The 24,067-nt window shown below is 41.1% G+C and overlaps 1 protein-coding gene across 15 annotated transcripts in view; it reads left to right on the forward strand.

Moving 5' to 3' along the window:
• Positions 1-24,067, forward strand: part of LOC121885269 (disabled homolog 2-interacting protein-like) — a 149,135-nt gene that overhangs the window by 82,462 nt on the left and 42,606 nt on the right. Inside the window, exon 1 of one of the 15 annotated variants that reach the window (XM_042394568.1) lies at positions 8,576-8,856. The exons of 13 other annotated variants lie outside the window; for them this stretch is intronic. Coding sequence is in view for 1 of the 2 variants with exons in the window: in XM_042394565.1 (XP_042250499.1) it covers positions 15,939-15,961 (23 nt within the window). In the remaining variant the exon portion in view is untranslated. Of the gene's footprint in view, positions 1-8,575; positions 8,857-15,861; positions 15,962-24,067 lie in introns of those variants that run through there. One more of the 15 variants, XM_042394565.1, reaches the window with a different exon arrangement.

The following is a 24,067-nucleotide window of genomic DNA, read 5'->3' on the forward strand; positions in this document are numbered from 1 at the left end:
CTGCAACTTGTGTTGAATACTACAAAAACTAAACTGATGTTGTTGTCTAATGCCAGGAAGACTTTAGCTTTTCTTCCTAACATTGTAACCTTGCAGGGCAGTCAGATTGAATTACTGTCACAGTACAAGTATCTAGGTATTTTAAATGATGATCATTTAACTTTTAAACTTCACATTGAAAACTTAGTAAGGAAACTGAAGCTTAAGCTAAGTTTTTAATTTAGAAACAAATCCTACTTTTCCTATGTTGCCAGGAAAAAACTGGTTGAGGCTACGTTCCTTCCCTTGCTTGACTATGATGATCTGCTGTACATGCAGCTCCTGCCCAGTGCTTGTATTGGCTGGATACTGGTTACCACAGCGCTCTGAGGTTTGTCACAGGCTGCAAAGCTCTCACTCACCATTGCACCCTATATGCCAGAGTTCTGTGGCCTTCGTTGGCCTTGTGCAGACTCACTCACTGGTACATATTTATTTATAAGTCCATCCTCGGTCTGCTCCCCTCTTACCTTTGTGGGTATATCTCACTCAAAACTAGTAATTATTGTTTGCACTCAAATGGCACCCTCTTACTGTCCATCCCTAAGTTTGCACTGAATTTGGCAAACAGGCCTTTATGTTCTCTGCCCTGCAGCCCGAAACCACACACAGACAGATTTGCAGCTAGATGAGCTGATCCTGATTAGGGCATTTAAAATATAGTGAAGGGTTTAGAGGCAAATTCAATTGGAATTTGTAATTGCTTCCTTGGCTAGATCCGTTTCCTCCTGTCTGTCTTTCTAGGCGCATGATTCTGTGAGTTGCCGCTGTATGTTTTGTTCTATGTGTTTCGATTGTTTGCTTGTATGTTGTTTGAAACACTGTTTTGCTGCTATCGTGGCAAGGGCTCCATTGAAAAAGAGATCTTGTAATTTCAATGGGATTCACCTGGTTAGATAAAAGTTTATTAATAATAATAATAACAATACGCTAGAAGCTTATTAAGGTGATTGTATACTGTATTAAAGTATTGTTTGTACACTGAACAAATTAAGTGATGCACAAATTGTACCCCCCAAAGATCCTTTCAGATTCAGCTAACAGCTGTAAGCATAGTCCTTCCAAGAAATCGAAGAAAGCTTTGCAATTGAAGGTGCCATTATAATATGCTAATGTGCAATTAGATTTCACATGGCCTTGGTTCCACTTCTCAGCACAGCATAGTAAGAAAATATTTTGCTTGTTATTTACTCCCATAAAGGGAAAATGTGCATCCTTCATCCCTATAGTAAATAGACAGAATGTGTGAGATTTACATTGTGACAGCTGAGTCTCATGTTAGTAATCTAGGAAGCTTTATTGTATATTACTACTCTGATCACTTTATAGTCTGCATGATTTGCAGCAGAATCATACCTGGAGCTATCTTATTGGTGTTGACACCTGCCCAGATGGTGGGTTTTGGTGGCTCAGTCAATGTTTAACCCTGCTGGGCTTTCTGTGAGCTGGGGCGAGTATGGCCAAGGGTCTCCTCTCTTTCATTCTCTCCCGGGTAATGAGCTGTAATGGATAGGGCCTTGGGCGTGACAAGAATACCGAGGGCCCCATCAAAGCAGCGCCTTGCGCATCCCTTTAGAGGACTGCTCAGTACGCATGCAAACACTCATTTACTCATTCATGCCTCTCTTTAATCTACCCTGGTTGCAGGATTTTTAGTTATTTATCATGCACAGATATTATAAATATTAGAAACTATGTAGCCTTCTTGGAGCGTCATTATCTCTGTCATAGTTTCACTCTATGAAAATTAAAGGAAAAGAGGTAAAGTGTATGGTAAAAGAGTAAAGAGTCAGATACACCAGTGTTTTCAACAGGTTGATGATTTATTGGGGTGGTTGATCCCTAAAGGGGGATAATGTGCTGATGAAAAGCAATGACATATTAATCACTTGAGAACTTGCCGCAAAACATCATTGCATTCAAGAGCTAACATCCAATTAGAGACGGAATTTTTCTAGTCGGTACAGTATGATAGCATATCAGACTTTTCAATTAATCTGCAGTTTCCAACACATCCTCATAAAAACAACTGACAATATAGGTCTAAAATTCAGACCGCCAAAAACAACTTATGGTTAGATGACGTTCCATCTAGCCGATGTAGCGATGCACCCTGGCTTTCCAAAAGCATTACAAATTGCTGTTAAAAAATAATTATGGTTAAGGTCTGGTTAGGTTTAGGCACAAAAACAACTTGGTTGGGTGTAGGGAAAGATCATGTTTTGGGTTAAAAATGATGACTTGAGCCTTTGTGATCATGGCAACAGTAAACACCACAACCTTATGGTTTTTAGAAAAAAATGTTCCGACCCGCGGTTGGAAACATGACACTCGTAGTTGGAAATGGGACGCGAACAGTGATCTCCTAACCATCCACCCAACCCTTCTAACAAGGGAAAAATCATCTTATCAAGTCAATTTATATTGCTGTCATCTGAGCTGTGTCATAATTATTATAGCCTCTAGTAACTATGAAGTAAAGTAACTATAGGTAATTTTTGCCAGCCTTAATTTTAGACCTATACTGTCATTTTTCTTGTGAGGACGTGCTGGCAGCTTCACTTGCATTTCCAGCTGAGCTTTGAAAGATAGAAATAATGCTTGCACAAATAAAATTTAAAAAAAGAAAATAAATTTATTGGCAAATCAGTTTTGGTGGGTCATCCAAATAAATGATATATCTTAAAATTACAACACTTACATCTGGGTTTTTACTCTGACAGTATTAATGGGGCAAAAAAATTAGGCTAAGTTGCAGGAAATGTAAACTAAGATTGACAGAGAAGTAGTTTGTTTTTTGTTGTTGTTTCTGTTTCTGTTTTCTGCAAGTAAAGTATATGATTCTGTGTGGAGATGGAGATGTGAGGCACTGGCTTCAAGAGATTTTGCCTTTGGGAGATACATAGTGTCACTTCTATTCTGTGTGAAGAGAAGAAGACCATGTAGAGTAATAACTATGTCATAACATGATACTAAGAGCAAAAGTCAGGTGAAATTTGCACAACATCATAATTTACTATAATTATAGCACTTGGAGGAAGGAAGGATTTTATCAGTTACCATCTGCCTATCTCGGATGTTCAGATAATATGCAAAAGGCAACCTCTTTTTTTAGATTTCAGCAGACTGATAAGTGTCACCCTCGCTTGTGTTTCTGCAGATGCAAGTCAGCAGTGACCTGGATTGCTCAATTGCACATCACAGGCAAGCTAGCTTTCCATCCAAATTTGGACCGGTCCCTTTTGAGTTTACACGGACTGATCCAAGTCACAGCTAGCTCACATTGCAGCAACAAAACACAGTCTGATGCTTCTTGCTCTGTTCGTCCAGACAGGCCAGCCTCTCTAAATGCTCTGGATGTTCTGAGTAAACGTGTGCTCAAACTGGGTAAAGGAGATCAAGGAATCACTTGACTACATGTCACACTGTATTACCTCATACAAGTCAGTGCACAATCTTTGTTCACAAGACTCCAGTTGCAAAAAAAAAAAAATCATTCATTCTTTTGGAATGGCCTTCCTGTCTGTGTTAGCAATGCTGCATCACTGGAAACCTTCAAGTTGTAAAACTCATGTCTCCCCACTGTATTTTGACTAGATCAACTGTGTTCTTAACTCTTTTTTTTTCACTGCTGTTATTTTTATTCTGTATAGATATCTCATATTGTTATGTTATAAAGACGAAACCTTGGTGTGGTAGAGCACTTGAAACTTGGATTCAGCAGTGATGAAGCTTGATGGGCTTCTGGTGTGCTTCATTATCCACCACTCACTGTGCCTTTTCCAGACGGCGCCTCATCAAGGTCAGACTGTCGTGGTGTGTGGGTGTGTCTGCATTAAGGCACAGTCAGTGTGACCCCTGTCGTTATTGAGGAAGAACAGGCTAAACTGGGATCAACTCTGCTAAAATTACAGTAATACTGATATTGGTCCTGTAATCAGTATGTACTCTGTATTGCTATTTTATATTCTTTATTATTTAAATCTTTTAGTCTTATTTTATTAAGTCTTAAATGTAGCCTTTTTTTCTAGGCATTAATATGACCATCACATCACACATCTATATAGTAGATAGACTCACATTCGTATAATGATTAATAATGGGCACTGCCCGTTATTTGTCATTCTTTTTGATAAAAAACTAATACTTGCTCAGTCAGAACTATTGCGTAATATTTACCTCATATGGCTCAACGGAATTAAACTCAATTAAAAGAGAAGCTGGTGGTGTATGTGGCGTAACAGCAGCACAGCTCCGCTGGTGCAGTCTGACCTAGATAGAAACAAACATTTAAGCACCAAGGTGCCGAGCTGCCTGCTTTACCTCTCTGCCTGCTCATAGCTCGTCCTTTTAGCATGTGATTGGGTTACTTCAAAAGTCAAAAGGTGTATTCAGTTTTATCGTGTGCTCTCATGTCACTCACATTAACATTTACAAAATAACCAAAATTACATTCTTTATTGATGACTGTCATTGCACTGCAGTGAATGCTCTTCCGTGGAGAACTGTAAATACAGGCACAAACACTGTAGTGAAGGAGAGATGAGACGGCTACAGACAGATCTCAGTAACCTTTTTAAAGGCTATGCTATCTGTGTGCTGTCGTTGTGAGCTGGATTGCGTCTGGGTCAGACATTCATCTTTGGATGCATTTACAAACCTTCTCAAATAGCTCCCTGCACTCAAACTGCACTTGTGTCCTTTCTATGGAGCATATTTTTCAATTTAAATACATTTAATTACATTTAATAATACAGTGACAGAGTGCTTAGCATTTCACTCTTCACAAATATCTTGTACTTTACAGTAGTGCACACCTTATAGAGTAACTTGGGGCAGTGCAACAAGCTGTAGACACAACATTTACATATTACCACCTTATGAAGTTGATAATGTTGAAAGTTTTAGCAAACATTTGCACATCCATCAGATAGGGAGCAACATTAGCATCAATTTAGAGCTGTGTTTCTGGCCACCCAGCGGATCTAATTCTAATATTCACTCTCCTTGTAGCTCCGGTTTGGTCTCCACCAACTCCTTCAGCAGTTCAATGCAGCATAGAGTGGGTTTATCAGACCTTTTTTAGCTGAAAGAGTGTTAAGACTGAAGCAAAACAGTAAAATTGCTGGCCTTAAAACCAAACCAGTTAGTTTAAAGATGCTAAAATACTCCAATATAGAGTCGAAGGGACCTGCAGTTATTTATTAATTAACTGTTAGTGACACCTTTCACATTTTTACAGTTATTTGACCTATCATCAAAATGAAAATTTTGTTGAACTGCGGAAAGTTTTCTAGATGCGTTTATGTTCATAATTTCACTTGTGCAGATAGAGAGTATATTTTTAGACCAATACTACCTTCAGAGGTATTTGGAAAATTGTGATTAGATAGCTTTTAACATAATGAGGCTACAATGTTTAAATCTGATTTGACGGCAGCCGTTTGGATATGCTGTTCAGTACTCACTTAATTTCAATGATGGCCTAGAAATTAAAATTGAAAATGGTTTGGTCATCAAAAGGTAATGTCATAGAGCAGCCATATTTTCCTTTCATTACATTTTCATGTATGTTATGATAATTAAATCAGGATAGACTCATTCATAGATACAAAACATTGTTGGTAAAAAATTGATATCTGGGGTCCATGCCCAGCATTTAGAGATGAACCACAAGACTGGCCAGCACCACACAAAACCCACCAGATCATCATCACTCTGATTGTAGATGGAGTCTTGATGCTGGTGGTGGCGGGGAAGGTGGTGATTGAATGTTGGCATCAGCTGCAGGAGCTGGAAGCGGCGTGCTACAAGTGCAGCTAATTGGACTGATAAAAGGGATGGTGATTAGCGATTGGCTCGTGTGTGGGAAGTGAGAGGAGTGGTAGCTTTAGGCTTACTTAATTGGATTAAGTGAACCAGAAAGGAGTTGCTTCCTAGATTTTAAACTGATAGAATGATGGAGGGAAACTGTATATGTGAACGGACAGGAGCCAAGAGGCATTGCGAAGAGAAGTTATAAATGAAAAAGTCCTCCTGATAAAACCCTCATTAAGCTCAATTTTAAAAAGAGACCCTAAAAGGAGCCAGACATAACATTACAACCATTATAGTTATGGCCATGCTTCTATTAACAGTGAGAACAGATTTTTGGCATTAAAATAATAAGCATTTCTTTCACTGTGGTATAAAAACCTTCATTGTTAAAATCAGCAGGAAGGGGGGTTTTTTGACACATTTTAATAATATCAATACAATTATCACCTTTCACCTGAAATCCTGAGGAAATGGGAGTGCATACTGTGTGTTAATTGTATGTGCATATATCAATAAAGTTATTACCTACTGCACACTGCAGAAAGAAAAGAAATATCTAGTCAAGAGAATGGACTGCAAATAGGGCTGAGTGTTATGGCCAAAAAATATAATCAAATTCTTTTCAAGCTTGTGGTCGATTCAGGAGTTTATTTGTTTCCCTGCAAATTAATACAGTACATCACCCAGCCCTAACTGCAAATGTGAAATGTTTCTGCTGCAATTTATAATGATATAACTCAAGTTTTGTTAGTAAATGTATTTTTTCCACAGCTAGGCTGAGCTATCACAGTTGTTTTGCATGACAGGTTTGAAATTCTCCTATGTAGTTTCAAAAAAATGTGCTCACAGATATGTGTCTCTAGAGCGAACCAATCAAAGAAAGACCTTACCTTAACGAAATGCAATACAAAAAAAAGAAACTTTTGAATACTTCAGTTGCAGGGCTCTTGCACTTGATTGCATCTGACACTGCTCTCACTGTAAGGATAAATAATTAATCTATAATCCATAACAGTCCGTGCTGAGATTACATAAAAATCGATATTTGCAGGGCATCAAGTAGCTGAGTAGTTCATACACATACCACATAACCTCAATGTCCCCAATTTTATTCCGGTTGGGAACCTTTGTTGCATCCCAGTCTTTCTCCCTACCTTTCCTGTCCATGACTCTACTATTACTATTTAATAAAGTAAAAAAGCTTTTTAAGAATAAGATGTTGTAATGTTTCAGTAAGTACAGATGCTGTTACAGATACAGTAAGTAGTTTTATTCTCAGCAGTCTTCTGAGACAGGCTTTAATGAACTTGCAATCATTGTTTGTATTTATCTACTTTACAGTCTTTACGCTTCACATCTAAGTTGTATTAATACTTACTGTACAGACAACACCTCGGGGAATAAAATGACAATGCAAACCTTACGGGCTTTGTGTGAAATTATAATCACTCATCACTAGAGACGTTTAAAGCAGAACTCTTATTTATCATCTTCAGGAGGAAACAGGTGGCCAGCTGCATGCTACCGAGATGCTTTTTATGATTTTGTAATTTTAAACCATACAATGTGCCCGTGACCGGTGCCTTTGTTTAGAATGGGAGTGAACTCAGAGTTCAATACTTACCATACCCTCCTCCACACTCTATTGTGTGGTCAATATGTGTATACTCACACTGGTGTGTGTGTATGTGTGTGCGTCATGTGTCCGGGAGAATATGGGGTAAGGGTGATGTCATATTTGATGACATCATTGCAGACGTGCAGGGAGTGCAGATTAGAGGCTTCTGAACTAGCTCTCCACAGCTGCCCTGCCTTATCTGTGTGTCCTGCTTGGCCTTTTATCCCCCTGTGCCAGCTCTGCCAGTGTGTACGCTCTAGAAATAGCCTCAGTCTCAACCCTACCTCCTTTGCCAGTCTACCAATCCTAGCTCAAATTGAGCATGGTAAAACCCTCCCACCCACATTCCAGCCTCACTACTACCAACCCTTTGGCTGGCCCCATCGGCCAAGTCACTTTGCCAAAGCTGAGCTCCAGCCTCATATGTACAGTCCTTTTTTCTGTCTGAGCCCCAGCATGAGTCGTAGTCTCCCAGCTGAACCGAGTCCACGCTCTGGGCCGGTTGGCACCACATGCGAACACACGCCCACTCTCCCACCGCACCCTGGTCCCAACAACAGCGGTGGCAGAAGCAGCGGTAGTAGCTGGCAGGGAAAGCAGCACACCTCGCACCAGAGTTGACAGGACAAAGAGCACAAACACACTCCCACCAGAGCAACACAAGAGAGAGGGGGGGGGGGGGCAGGGCCAAGCTAGGCTGCACCACACACACATGCATGTGATCCCCCGCACACCATATGCAGGCTCCTCCCTGCGCAAGGAGACAGAGATGGGAGGTGCAGTCAATCACTGACAGAGGAAAGGGAGAGGTTTAGCTGGAGTTAGTGAGAGGGGGGAGAGAGACAGCAGAGGAGAAAGGGGGACAAATCATTGTCATTCCCAAATCAGAGTCAAGTGTCAGGGTACCCTTAAATTCATTCACGCGGAGTGAAGGAAAACAAACAGAAGAGAGAATAGAGTGTGTCCCATTTCAGAGACAACACAGGAAGTAGGGCATGCTCTGTGCAGGGTGAGCAAGGGAGGGTGGGAGAAAGAGAAAGGAGGAGAGGGGGCAGCAAGAGAGAGAGAGAGAGAGCACTGTAGCGCTTATTCTCCACCCCTCGCCTTAAAGCAGCAGCGGGAGGAAAGAGAGAAGGAGTCAGGGAGAGAAAGAGGAAGAGAACCACAAGTAAAGAAGAAGAGAGGCGAGCGGCAGTCTGCATCGGCAGCAGGAGGAGAAAAAAAAAATGGAGCTTTGAAAGCGCCTCTGCCCTCATCCATCCCTGCCTTTCTTTTTCTTTTTTCTTTTTTTTTTTTTTCCTCTCTCCCCTCTTGTTCTGGCTCAGCCTTGGTTTCTCTCTCCGCCTGCCTTCGATTGTTCTGTGGAATTCTGACAATGCCTGGTGAGTGTTATTCTGCTTTTCACATGTCACTCGCTGTCCTTTGTGCGTCGGTTTGCTTGGGTTAATGCAGTGGGAGATTATGTTTTTTGTTTTTTTTTTGTGAATGTGCGTCCACGGATAGAAATGTGGACTCTGCGTGTAGAGGATGCTTCATTGAGACTGTTTACACTCCTCTGCCTCTGTGTGCTGTTTATACTCCAGCTGTGCTGTCCTCTTCTTCCTTTCGCTTCTCTCTATCAGTGACAATGCAAGGGAGGCTGCTCTCCTGTGCACACACACACACACACACATTACTACATCCAGCGTTAATTCAGGATACTCAGTCATTATTATATAATTGCTTCAACTCCCAAATGGCTTTCATTCATAGTATATTTGATATTAAACACCAGAGACAGCGATGCAGGGATGGGGTTTTAATTGTGAGTGCTGAACATATCCTAAATGTAGCAACATCACACAAAGCTGGCCTGTGTGACGGAGGGCAGCCAGCTAACACAAATCAGATGACTGGGCCATGCTGTGAGGTCAGCCGCTGATTTGGACTGGCATCCACAGTCCTAGTTGTATGTTGGAGGCAATTAGCAGTTTGAAGAGGCGATTGTGGCCCAAGGATAGGAGTGTTTTTGGAGCCTCACAAAGCAACAGCTCATTCCATTATAGAAACATCATGTTGTCTGCATACGGAAGGATGAGATGATTGGAAAGGCTACTCTCGGTGGTTAGTCATCGTTTCGTCAAGGCTCCAGTGAGTAAGTATTTGTAATCTGCTATGCTCTAATATTCTTAGCTATGTCGTTTTAAGAAATTGTATTATGTCTACCAGTACAAATTAAGATGTCAGCTGCCAAGATTTATTTACATTTTATTTAAATGCATTTCCGGATCATGATTTAATGTTTTTTTTCACAAATATTCATGGTCCAGTTAATGCACCACACACACACACACACACACCATATACAGTTGCAGCAGTAATCACATAAACCGTACTGTACACGCTATTTGCATGCATGACATTATACAGCAGCCACACATGGAGAGTTAATTAATAGCCTAGTTATTTATTTTTATGCATTACTCATTAAAAAGATCAACAATGAGGCTGTCAGTGGCTGTTCAGGCTTCCCTGCCACATTATGAAGGAAGAGTTAAATAGTTTCCGTCGCAGAACAGCATCTAACCAAACAATTATTTTCCTCTGAGGTAGCTTCACAGGAGAAAGTCATCTTTGGTTTAGTAAACACATAAATGATAGTTTGATGGTTTTTCTCCTGCTTGTTTACTGCAGTATGCAGATACGTTGCTGTGAGAGAGCTCAGCTGGTGGTCCTCTTGTTTGTAGCCTGCTGTCGAGCCCTCCAGAATAAAACAGAGCTCGACTTCTACATATTACGCTACGAGCATTTGTGTCAGTCTGTGTTTGTATGCAGTAACAGTGTGATTCCTGTTTTTTTTGTTTTTTTTTCCCTAGCCTCGGGTAGTGCATCTGCTTGCATGCATGTGCAAATGTTTTTTTTGCGCGAATTGATATATGTGCACATATTGTATGCAGATATGCATATGTTTGAAGCATGTGGGTTTAGTGTGTTCCAACAATCCTGTTTTATGACAGGTCTTGCTAACCAGTAACCTAGAGAAAGTCATTTTTACAGACTTACAGTAGATATGCAGTTGGAGAAAGAGGGAGAGGTGGTTATAACAAACATGAAGTGGAGAAACATGGTGGAAAAGAGGAAGCAATTTATGCCCCAATATGTTGTGTACCAGTTCATTCTGGGTGACTAAACCTGTTATGCAATATTCATTCACCTTCCAGGATGTTGCTCTCAAATTCTGCTCTTGGACTGAACTTATGTAATGTACAACTTTCATCTTATGAAATTAAACACAATGGTAAATATAATCCAATCCTTTATAAGCATGTATGCACGAAAAGGGCAAAAATAAAGCTTACCATTGTACAATATCTTTCTGCTACTCCTTCCCATCTCTCCGAGTCATTCTGAGTGTTTTGTCTCTGTGTAATTACTCTGTCATAGATCATCTCTGTGATGTCCATTGATTTACTGAGAGCTGATGAAGTGGAGCAGAGCATTTGATCAGACACATGTAGAGGGAGAGAGGGAGGAGCGAGCCAGCGCCGCACCCGGGGGCTACTCGACTGGGGGGGTCAAGAGGTCTTAACCATTGGCGGTTTAGAAAGGGAGGGGGGAGAAACAGCCACAGGTTAACACTTAATCAACATGACCACACAATCATGAACATCCAAGAAAGTATTGCTCACGGCTAGTGTGTGTATTTTTTCTAGAAACAGTTATCTAATTCAAGCTTTTCTTAATTTTCCAATGTATTATATGCAATTTTAATGTGCAGTGTACATGTTTGGTGTTTATATTTGCAGCAGTAATAGTTAAGTTTCAGTGCATAGTGGTTTTTGTATCAGTTTTTGCATCAGATATTCAAAAACTTCCTGTATTTTAATTTACAAAAGGCTGTCTATTGGGCAGGCTGGACACCTAGAGCAGCCACACAAGAGAAGAGAGTGGAGAGTGAAGAGAGGAGAGAGGTTGACGTCTGCCGTCCAGAGACTATATCAGTCAGTTGCGATTGATCGAATACGGTTTTTGTAGTAGTTGATAATTCTTGTGACCTTATGTTAGCGTTGGCGATTTAGCTTAAATTAGTTAACATGCTTTGCTAGACTCTGCACCTGCTAGCTAGAAGGTTGTTGATTAGGTAGTAGTGATTGCCTGAATGCCCTTTCTCCATGTTTGTATTATTGAGTGCATTGTTTACATGCCAAAGTAGTTACACTGCATTAAGATTATGCAATTATTAGGGGTTTAAGATTTAGTGCATTTATATTATACAGTATATATGCTGCTCTATGTATTGTATATGATAGCTTGCACAATGTTATTTATTTCTCTTTTCAGCACCGTACACACATAACCACACCCATGTTGTTGTACTGTTGCTCAAGTTCATTAAAGTCTTAAAGGGAGATAAGTCTTTTGTGTCTGTGGTGTAACAGACACACCTGGAGCAAAGTTTTGGAATGAGAACCAACCCTACAGGATAAGTTTTATACAGTCCTTTGTTGTAGCCCTCACTAACAGGTTTGTGTAACACATTTTAAATGCTTTATTTAAAACCAAACAATCACATTCAAGCATAAAGGATTCACTTTAACACACACAAAAACACATTTAGGCCGGTTTTGGTCAAAATAATCAATTTGAGAAGGATTTAAAGTGGCAAATTAAAATGTAGCATGAAAGAAAGAGAGAATGACATGCCTTAATTTCGAAGAGCTTGCAATCAATGACTTTAACGCTTTAAAATTTGTGATGTGCGTCAGCAAATCAGAGGTTGGAATATCAGCTAGCCTGCCATCGCCTTTGTGAATGAAAAATGGTTCAAGCGGTTCGCATCAAAGACATTCACTAACATTATCCTGGATCTCCTCAACCCTGCCTGCCTGCCTGGGAGAGGATGAAAGAGGAGCATATGCTCATGATGGGGCAGCGATCTGCGTTGTCAATAATTGAATCACTCATTCGTTCTCTGCTAGCCCCGAAGGCCGTAGCGAACAGTCAATAGGATCAACAGAAGAGGAGAGCTCTCAAGCAGCAGTCCTACATGTCTTCTTCTGTCCTTCCTCTCTCATCCTGATATCTCTGTCTTTATATCTTTCTTTCACAAAGACAAAACCCCCACTTGAGAGCCGATGTCGCCGTCAAAGTCACTGATGTCACTATTATAGATATAGCATATTCCTCTGTGCCATAAACCTCCTGGTTGGGTAATCTGCAAAAAGTAACATTTATATTAAATCACAGGCAAAAATGAACAAAAAAAATCAACAAGAGAAGGAAAAAATTAAATAAAACAAATTAAAATAAAGCATCTAAACCAGTTGAATAATAATGCCCATGACACAATCTTTAACCCCTCAAATCACATCCGGTTAAGCAATAGGAAGTCACTGATGAAACAGCAATGTAGGCTAACAGCTAACGGATCACAAAGGATGACCTGAAAACAAAAACAGCCAATGGTGAACACAACATTGTGGACATTACATCATCGAAGGCCGAGTTGAACGTACAGGTGAAATTTGGTGTGATCAGAGACTGTGAGAATAACACTGTGGCTTTGCTGCCTGTAAAAAGCGCCAAAAAAGTATTAGCATTCGATAGCCACAAACTAGGACGGAGAGTATTGAGGGACAAACAACAGATTTGGTCTTTTCATAGCTTTTGTTTACTATATGAAAAATGTATAATAATGCTAGCCCTATCCTTTAGCTGCCTGTTTTGTCAAGATATTTCATTACATTGATGCAAACATTCTCAAAATCTAATATTATATAGCCATATTATATAATATACAGTATAATACAACCAGAGATATTAAAGGGATGGTTATCTCAGTATTTACGGTATAGCAAATCTTTCTAGCATGCTATGTATTGTAATTTCCCCCCAACCCTACTACATATAAGAGAGATTACATTTTTAAATTTAACAGCAGAGGTGTCTAATGAAACTTAATCACTTCCAGGCCAGATTCAGTGCCATAGCAGTAAAACGTTATTATTCTTGATCTTGCAGTCCTCCTCATTGCAGTAATATTAATATTCTCTCTACTTTAGTCTCTGGAGTGTTGATGTGAGTTGCATTTGCTCTTCTCGGTCTTGTCAGTCTCTTCATTTGCTCCTTTCTATCTTTATTTCTCCCTCTGCCCTCCTCTTCCCTGCCTTCTATCAACATCTACTTGTCCAACGTGTCTCTTACCCTCTCTCTCCATCCGCCACCCACCTCTCTCTCTCAGCAATACAGACTTGTGGAAGCTTGCCTGGAATGCACTGTATCCACACGACTACTCTCCTCCGCTCCCCTCCCTCCTTTTTCTTTACCTCTGTGCAGGCAGGTGGTGCTCTACTAAGCAGGTTAGTGGTTAGCAGGGGAATAACTTCTCAGAGGCGAGGCCTCTCAGGGACTGCCTACAGACAGACAGTTAGCAGAGAGGGCCCCCGTCTCTCCAACCCTCTCTCATGACCCCGTGCTGTTGCCGTCTGCTGCTGTACACTTGGCTCATGACCTCGCGCATACCCACCCACACGCTCCTTGGCACGATTTGACATGGATTTTTCTCACAAAATCACATGGAATACAAATGCATTTCTCTTTGTGTGTGCATGCGTATGTGTGTGTGTGCACGGAAAGCTTGTTTCCACACATTAACGCACATAAACACATGCAAAATGTAAGAAGTCATGCAGCCACATGACTCATAAAGTACAGAAGACCATTGTTTGAAATGCATTTTCCTGTGAATAATGAAGATTTTGAGATAGCCTTTCTGCATTCCCCTCCTGCTACAGTGATTACAAACATATACCATAGATAGAATAGCCTCGCCCTGTCCCACATTATATTTGGGAACAGTCACACTCCAAATAACTCAATGAGGTATGATATTATCGCAACCCAGACCAGAGGAATGAGGAAATCCCCTAGAGTATTTAGTCTCCAGGCTTTGCTTTGGCTTTGTAGTTAACCTTTAACCAGCCCAGTCTCCACGACAGCAAGGCACGCAGGTCTGTTTATTTTTGATATGAGCAAGCAACTGTAGTCTATTGCATTCACTGAGGTGAGCGAGTACATCAAAACCTCCTCCGGTTTCACCTCCTGAATGATATTTATAATGTTTTGGAGCTGAAGATCCTGTCCACCTTTGGGGTCCGAGGACCTTTCCGCTGCTGAGTTAACAATTCATTCCATTGTTACGGTAGGAGACTGCTACCAGCTTTTACATAATGACGTCTATGTAATATCTGCAGACTGTTTAATGATTGAGCTCAACTATTCCCCCGTCGTCCAGGAAGCTTTTTTAATAAGAAATACTGAAACTGGTGCATGTCAAACCGGACCTGTTTCCATATAATAATTTCACAGGCAATGACTGGCGTTTCTGGGGCTTTTGGCTTTTTTTTTTTTTTTCGGAGCTCAAACATCGAAGTGTGTTCTGACAGCGTGTCTCAGCTGTGACATCAGTCTTCCCTTACATGGACGCCAGCTGTGCGAAAACAACTATACGATACATCTGGTAGTTCCTCCCTAAACCTGGCTGGCCTCATTTTCTCCTCTTCTCTCTCACTCCCTCATTCCCCTTTTTTTTTTTTTGGCCTTCCTCCTTTTTTTTTCCTCCCTTTTCCTGGAGTCCCTCACCCCCACAGTCCAAGGATCCAGCAATTTTCCCACAGAGCGTGGTGCTGAAGGCTGAGCCATTGTTTCCTGCTACAGGGAAACAGGGAGGGAGGGAGGGAGGGAGGAGGCAGGCTGACTTCCTGGCTGCCAGCTCGGGGTCTATGTCAGTGTGAGAAAAAAAGCAAGGGGAGACAGATCTGATGATGACAGAGCAACTGTATCACAGGGACTGACACTTCAGCTTTAACGATATAGATTTTTATTATATTTCTACAGTGTGTAGCACCTAAATAACTTCATAACAAGCTGTCATCCTCTTCCCTTTGTCACCCTGTTGTGGTTTAATTTTATATCCCTCTATTAAGAACAAAGACGGTAGGAGTCAGCTCTGACCTTTAATATAAGTAGCACAGAGATGGTATATCTGACTCCAACTTACAAAAAAGCTGCACACTTGAGCACTAATTTGCAGTAGGATATATCTGATAATTAATTATGTTTACATTAAAGTATTCTCTTATAAATAGCTGTATTTCTAACCACCTCTACCTTCATAAATCCATGGCACGATAGGGTTTACGCAATTACTTCATAGCAATATAATGTTTCCTCAGAGTATAGGCAGGCTCGTCCTATATAACAGCGCTGTCTTTTTAAATGAGATGTGGAGAGGGGTGTGTTCGTAGCAACAGACATCCTTTGGGAGCGGTGTGGTGTAACTCAGAGGGCAGAGGCTCCAGCCACGTTCCCAGAGACTCAAAAATAGTCGGGAAAACACTGAGACCAGCCACTAGCGAGGAATGCGACCCAAAGAGAAGTCGTGCTTTTTAAGGGATCCAGCTAGGAGAGGTTCTGCTGCTGGACCATGTTTCACATATTCAGTAGATCGTAAGTGTCATTTTGTTTTAACGCTTTATTCATGTAACCTCTGTCTTTGCATCCACCCCCACGGTTCACTGGGGACTGTGCAGTGTGGCTTTGAGTAACTATTTTTTTTGCTTGATAAAATGCCATAAAGTACTTTCTGCCTGAGTTTGGAATGTATAGAAAGGTCAGGATAGTTAATTAAAAAAGAGGAATATTGCAGTAAAGCTGAATAGTTGGAGAGGAAGGTGCTGAGAGAAAAAGGAGGACACGTTCAGACTTGAACATGAAAACTATTCAGTGCCAGAGGCAAATCTTGGCTTTAGAGTGCAAATAAGATGTCAGTATTGACAGCACTCTCTACAATTTAGAGGCAATTATGTGCTAAAGCAACCTCACCTGTCTACATCTGATATTAATAAATATAAAAACCAGAACAAAATGGGAAAGGTTGTGTTTTCAAATACCTAGATATTGTATTTGCAGTCAAGAGTTTTTTGCCGTGTTGTGTGGGAAGAGAAGTCTCTGCCCTCTTTTTCTCCTTGTGAACTTGAGTGTTTGCCTGTTTCTTTGTCCAATGCCACGGGGGTGTTTGAATATTCAGGTCAAGAAGTGAAAAACACACACTTCCTCATCTCCTCTACTTCTTTTGCACATATAGTTCATCAGTTCCCCAAGCACTTAACAGTTACGCAATAGTTCAAGAGAAAAAGCTTTCTTGCTTGTAACTAATTTATGGGGTTTTTTTTCTCAATTCGTGCCACACAGATCGGAATGATAATTATACATTTTTTGGATGCAGTTTGGTTTTTCTTTTCCTTGCAAACGTACAGCGGTATCATATAAGCTTACACACATACACACAAGCACATGAGCACAGATGCACACACACATACACCATGTCTCTGACCTTAGCGTGCCATAAGTATTCTCAGCCTCACGGTCAAGGCTGAGTCATACCTGCTAATATGTGACTTGTCTTGCCCCTAATAGTTAATTATTGTCTCTGTGGCGCTGTCTGGTTAAAGCATACTTCTAATTCCACAGCTGGTGTAATAAAATGACAAATCGATAACGGCCAATGAGGAAGAAGAACAGGAAAAACTCAGAGTAGAATAGATCTATTGTGTGAGTGTATATGCTATTGGAGGATGTTAGTAATACGACATATATACAGTGTGATATTTCACTGATTCGCGCCATGAAATTGTCTTTTCTCCTGCTTTTTTTCTAATAAAGTCAGGTTATAACGTGGAAGGGCAGCTTCTCAAACCCCCTCTGACACGTCGGTGCCCTTCAGGGTTTGACAGTAAGGCTTGCTGGATGGCCCGAAGCCAGAGGATAAGTCAGTTAATTGGACAGAGATTGGCCCAGTTAGGCCAGCGTTTTTTGCACTATCCCCCTGTCTTACTATGGTGATAACTATATCATCTTTGCCTCTCTATCTTCTACTCTTCACTCTGCTGTGGTATTTCAGTGCAGAATTTAATGAGTGCTTATGCTGCTGTGTAAGTACTTTGAATTACAAAGCGAAAAGTAAAAAAAAAGATGTTTCTTTTGTTGTAAAAATCCATTTCCTTAGGTTTGAAATAATGAATAGAACCTGACCCGTCAAGGTTGTTTGTTGGCAAGTTTCAAAGCGGGTTGAGGTGGCTGATTTTTAAAAGCGTCTATAATTATCACAATTGCATACTCAGGAAGCAGCCATTGTCTAACACATATTTCAGAAAGTCAGATATCTGATTTATTAAGAACTGATTAATGTCCCTGCAGTATGGATGAATCAGTTATTCATATTTGTATTTATTGTTTAGCAGTCAGGTTGCTGCTGTGTATTATAAAATGCGCAGGTGGCACAAATTTAACAAAGAAACAATAGCTACAGAATATTTTATTTATGTTTTTTGCTGATGAAATAATCAGTCTCTGGCCCATGACCTCACCATTCCCACATTCAAATTATTATTCATAGTGTAAGTTAAGTAAAAGTTTTTTGTTTTTCCTCAACTTTGGTAATGAAGTTATTTAGGACAGAGATTTAAAAAAAAGAGGAATAAAGTTCTTTTCAGTTCTTCTGCTCAGTCCTCCAAGAAAAATAGAATTAGATAAATGTTACAGTTTTTCAAGTCCGTCTTGAATGCCCATCTGTACACTGAAAGAGTTATTGGTCACTGCAGTTGTTCCTAATGCAATTCCACGGTAAGAGATGGGGGACAAAATTAGAGTTGCAACGATTAGTCAGTTAATCAATTAGTCGATTGACAGAACTATTTTGATAATCATTTGCCAAAATTCTCTGGTTTCAACCTTTTTAAATGAATATAATATAATACAAATTCATATTTTCTGGTTTCTTGGGCTTCCTTGGGCTTTGGGAAACAGTATTTGACATTTCTCACCACTCTCACAACTAATCAATTAATAATTGTCAGATTAATCGATAATGAAAATAAACCTATTAGTTGCAGCACTAGACAAAATCCACAGTCCTCTTTAGTGCAAACTGTCAAGCTAATATGAGGCCTTTTGTTCCACCAGACATCATTTCTGATGTCTTGCTGAGCTACGGTGGAGGGGTAACACAAACAGAGAGTATTGTACTAAAAGACTTTAAACTTACATACGGACATGTGAGTATTGTTTGTAAAACTTATTTTGAACTTATCCTTTAATGTCTTTTAAACCATTGTAGTGATGCAAACACTCATATATATGCTTGTTCTGTAAATACTGTGTATTGCATTTCATTGCGATAAATAATTCATGGGTCATATGTGAGGCGTTACTGTAACACAGTTTCTAAAGGCGAAAGCATTTTAAAGAACACGCTGTATTTTCTTCTTCTGTTCCTCCCATTTCTGGCAGCGTGGTGTGTGAATGTGTGTGTGGGTAAAACTGTGCCAGGCAGGGACATGAAGTCGCGAGACAAGAGTATTCCACCGGGCTGTATGACAAAAAACAAACTGTGTTTATTCATCATGAAGCCATTTTCAATCAATTATGCGTTTTTTTTCTCACATGTTACATAAAGTGCATTGTTTAAATCATCAATATACCAATCACACTGATGCTTGAGTTCCCAGAAGACCATTAGTCATTTATATGACATTTGACCTTTCTCCTCTGTCCTTAGCTGCTACTTAAAGAGTCACTCATTAGTGTGACCTTTGACCTCATTATAATTTCTCTGTCATTGCAATGTTTGGACAAACAGCCACAGGCAGACATTCATTGGATGTAACACAGTCTATTGTACTGTAGAAGCTACATAATGTGCTCCGATGACCCTTTGACTCTTGGCTCTTAAAACTCAATAAGAGAAATAAGATGATTGAAAAGGATTCGCCACATGTTTGACATCCTGCAGAGTTTGGCACAAAGTAATACCCCGATGAAATCATCCCGAATGTTAAAAACTTAACCGTCCGCACAGATCATCACAGGTAATTGGCATGCTAAGTTTCGCAGCTGCTAGCGCGATCTTCTGCATCCAGCGGTTATATTCGCGGCCAGCTGTTCTGTTCTCTTTCATTCAGCACATGACTTCAGAGCCAAAACCCCAGCCCGTCCCCCTTGCTCCACAGCAGCTCTTCAGCGCTCCGTATTGGTCTCCTGCAGTGAGTGTCCTAGCAGATGTTACACTGAATTACCTCCCAGCCTAGCAGGGAGGCCGCTCTCTCTCACTGTAATCAAGCTGTGCATGCGTGTGTATGTGTGTTACTAGACAGCCTGGCTCAATGGCTGTGTTAGCTCTTCCAACAGTTGTTCTCCAACCACCTGATCTCAGTTACCAGCCAAGCTTTCCCACAATGTAGCGCGTCTGCCAGCGCTCTGAGTCAGGCATCCCTGCAGACTCCTAAAAAAGGGAAGGAGCTTTTAGGAGATACCAAATGCTAAAGCTAGCTCCGTCCTTTCCTGTGTATGTGTGTTTCTTTAGCAGGGAGGGGTGTGTGCGTGTGTTTGCATGTGCCTCATTCTTGCCTTTAAAAGCTTCCTTCCTCCCTGTAAATGAAAGGCCGTCTTTGTGCGGCCTAGAGGACTCCCTCTATACTTTGAGCTAATGTGCGCCCCCATCTATAGGTCCCTTAGTTTTCTTCACATAAGTGGTCACACCATAGCTTCAGTTTTTTATTCCCTCTTGTTTGGTGCATTGATGCCCGGGGGCAGCGTCTCTCTCTCTTCCCTCTTTCCAGCGTAATCTCTCTTTTGTCTTGTATGCATTAGACCGCTGGCAGTGCGAGAGCCCAAAGAGCCGAAGCCATCAACCAGCACAGGTGCCGCAAAGCACTAATGCACTAAATGTGGAGCAACATAGATTTGACTGTGCCCGCTCATCTATGTTGCCCATCTGTCTAAATGAACATTTTTGCTTCTTTTTTTTTTTTTCTCCTTTCTCTGTCATTGTTATCGCTTTCATAGCCATACGGCACAGCCAATCAAGACTCACGGAGGTCACGGATGGATGAGCAGAAAGGGAGCTTTTTGATTTAGAGTGTCAGTCTTGATGTGATGTGTGGAAATTTTCCTCTTAGGCTTATCGGCAGAGGGACCGGTAGCGGAGGCCGTCACATTAACTGCTGCATCTCAAGCTCGCTTCCCCATCCATCTCAACCTGTCTCGGTCTCCGGAGATCATTCTCTCTCCAGCAGTGTGTCTGACTTTGACAGTGAATGAGGTTTGCTCTGCTGTTCTGTTGACTGGATCTTCTAGCCGTCCTGATTGGTGTTTGGGCTCCAAGGCAGCCACATGTCAGTGGTTCAGCTCACACATCCACCGTTCTGCACCAGCAGCAACTGACAGGATCCCCCTCGTCTCTCTCCTTTGCCCCTTCTCGACTACACTTCTTTCAGCCTCTCGCCATGGGCCAGACATTTGTTTTGTTTTGTTGTCTATATTCTCTCACTACCCATCACCCACCTGTTCACTTCGGCGCAGATGACAATCGACAGATGGCGAGTTGATGCACAAAAAACACTTTTTTTTTTTTTACAGGATTACTAAATCCGTTGTCTTTCTGAGGTACAATTCTGAGTCTATATGCAGCAAGCTGCTCTCTGAGCCGATAGTGCCTCATTATTCATGCTGAGCACTGAGAAACACCAACCACATCTGCTTGGATCAAATGAGCGATCAGGCCCGTGACAGAGCACTCTGCAATGTGACAGACACTTAGTTGTTTCATCGCGGCCTGTGGTCCTTTCCACTGAGTCAGCGACAAAGCAGTGGGAATAATGGACACTTCATTGTGTGAGGCTTGATGCATGAATAATGGTTTATTTGTCCGGTTGCCTGTCTCTGCAGTGCATGTGTTTCATAATCAAGCTTGAACAATTACTGTGTGATTGTGTGTGTGTGTGTGCGTTTTTCTGTTAACTGTGATGTTTTTTTTTCCGCTTTGATGTTGGAGTTAGGGCTCAGGTGTTTACAGAGCGGTCGGTGTTGCCGACTGGCTAGGATTTTTTTCGATTTTAAGCACCATCTCCAAGCCAAGCCAGCTGTTAGGAGAACGCTGCAAGGACAAACATGATGAAAACTTTGCAACCTCGCCCTAAGTACACTAAACCACCTGTCTATCCACTGCGCCGCAGTTCTTTCCAAATCATCTCATCTGGTTTCATACCTACATGTTGGCCAAGCTCATTAAGACCAGATTTGTCTCTTAACACTGTAAAAGGCGATATTCATGCTTGTGCTCGGGCTCGCATCGTGGAAAACATGTTAAGATGTTGTAATGGTATACAGACACTCTTAGTGAGGTGTTGCCTCTAGAACTGCTTTTCAAAATATATTCCCTCATTTTTGATGATGGTGGTAGAGAGTGCTGTCTTACACATGGCTCCGAAATCTCCCATAGGTGTTGAATCGGGTGACAGTCTGTCATCTGTGAAGCCCGTAGTGTATGATTCACATCGTTTTCATACTCATCAAACTAGCCAAGGACCCCTCAAACCTCATGTAGCCATCTGCATTCATTACTCAACTCATTCATTCAGGTTTTTTTCCTTTAAAATGACATTATATCTATATTGCAGACTATCTGTCTTAAGTCGATTAGTTTTATCCTCCATAGGAATACCAGCGCTGGCACTCCTTACAGTACATCCCCTCCCCCTAATTTTTACTAGCAAAAAAAATCATTTTTGCAACATTTTGACCTTGCAGGTACTACCAGCCTCTCCTTCTCCTTCACGTCATGGATACTCTCATGTGTTTTATTCGACAGAGAGAATTGTGGCTCATCAAAAGTTAACAAATAATTGCTGTGCCAGTCTGTAAGTGGAAAGTGTATCGATCGGTGTAAATGCCGGTCTAAAGGCAAAGCAAAATACTGTGTAAACAAAGTGCAGGGCTGTAACCACAGTAAACATAGTTAGCAAGAGGACTTCATCAGGGCCACTTAACTCTTAATTTTAATACTTCATTTTGTTTTTATGTTGTCAGAAGCTTTAGATTTGGTCATTAGGGCAATTACGCCTGTTGTTTATTACAGTAACGTGAGTTGAAGCTCAGAACAAAGAGGCTGTTATTTCCTATGTGAAGATTAGCACCTCTTCACATGGACTTTAATGTGCTGTTGTTGTTGTACATGTGATTGTTACGAAACAGCGCATACTCTCACAGGATGTAGAGTTTCAGAGTGCCGTTATTTGGATTTGCAGTACATTAATTCAGCCTATCTTGAGCTATCAGTACAAACATAGTCCCCTGTGGTGCAGCCAGCTAGCCAGCAAGTCAGTGTGTTAGAAGTCTAAGTGCTCTGACGCCTATATGGGCCTGAGGTTTCAGACTATATCAGATCCCAGACAGGCTATCAGATGAACTCTCTTTACAGGATGCAGAGACAAAGCATGCTGGGTGCAGCCCAGACACACTCAGAATCCATTACTCTGCTCTACTCTCCCCGGCACTTACTCCTAACTGAGTTTCTATTGAACCTTAGCAGGGCACAGAGCGTCTAGTTGTCAGACCGTGCTGATAGGATTTGGCCTAATGCAGTGACATAAATTCCAAAATAGTGAACGTACATTTACTTCAGCAGCCAACTAAGTGTTCAGATGATGAAAATCTCAGTGTAAAAGATAACTCAGCACCACTGAAGAAGATCTACTTTATTTAACTGTGTTGCGGCATGTGGCCTTCACCGAGCGAAGAGTTATCGAGGGCATTTTCACTCTTCATCCCTACTCCTTTCAAACTCGTTTTTAAGTTTTCATCTTGTGCATAAAAAAAAAAACCGATGGGAGAATTCTGAAATATCCCCAGAAATCTTGCAAAAAAAAGATTCTGCAGTTGACTAAAGTGTAAAAGTTGGCATACCGAAAGAGGAACAACATCAAAAAGGCTGACAGAAACAGATTTGACTATCACTATCACTGATAAAAAACCACCGCAGCTACAAATGCCATTTAGTTGGGAGGCAGCAATGAAATGCCATGATGTTACTGGTGCTCCATTAATTATGTAACCATGTCACATCTTTTTAAGTGTATTTACATAAACATACCTAATGGAAACACGCACCAATTCACACTTATCTTGCTGAAATTTCACTAACTTTAATGGAAAATAAATGAAATGCAAAACACACTCTTCACACAAGCAGTCCCTTTATGTGTCCAGGTATAAGGCATTATAGATACAATATGAACTGTGCTCTTTGCAACATCACCTGTAATTCTTTACAAAGACTGTTCTTTATGGCTTGACCTTTTTAATTATGTATTTCACTACAGGGTTGCATATAGTTGGGTCTGCGTATAGAAGCTGTATAGAAGTTTCTGAACTGTCAGATGCCCGTGTATCTCCTGCATAACATCTGAAATATTTAGATTGCCTGAATGAAGTCCAGAAGATGAAGAGGGATAGATTGATCGGTCGCCAAGAGAGGAGACAGGAGATAAACAGAGAGCGAGAGATAAACAGAACACTGAAAGAGGAGCGAGCGGGGATGGAAAGAAGTGTACCAAAGAATCCACCTAATATAAACTAGACCTCCCACCTCAGGTAAACACTGAGCGAGAGAAAGAGAGGATAGAAGGGAAACGCAGGCAGAGAGTATCGGAGGATTGTCAAGGACAAAGAAGGACTTTTGCTGAGAATAGAAGATGCTTGGGGGGGGGGGGGACCAAA

This window comes from Thunnus maccoyii, chromosome 19 (assembly GCF_910596095.1).
Source record: "Thunnus maccoyii chromosome 19, fThuMac1.1, whole genome shotgun sequence".
Classification (NCBI taxonomy): Eukaryota; Metazoa; Chordata; class Actinopteri; order Scombriformes; family Scombridae; genus Thunnus; species Thunnus maccoyii.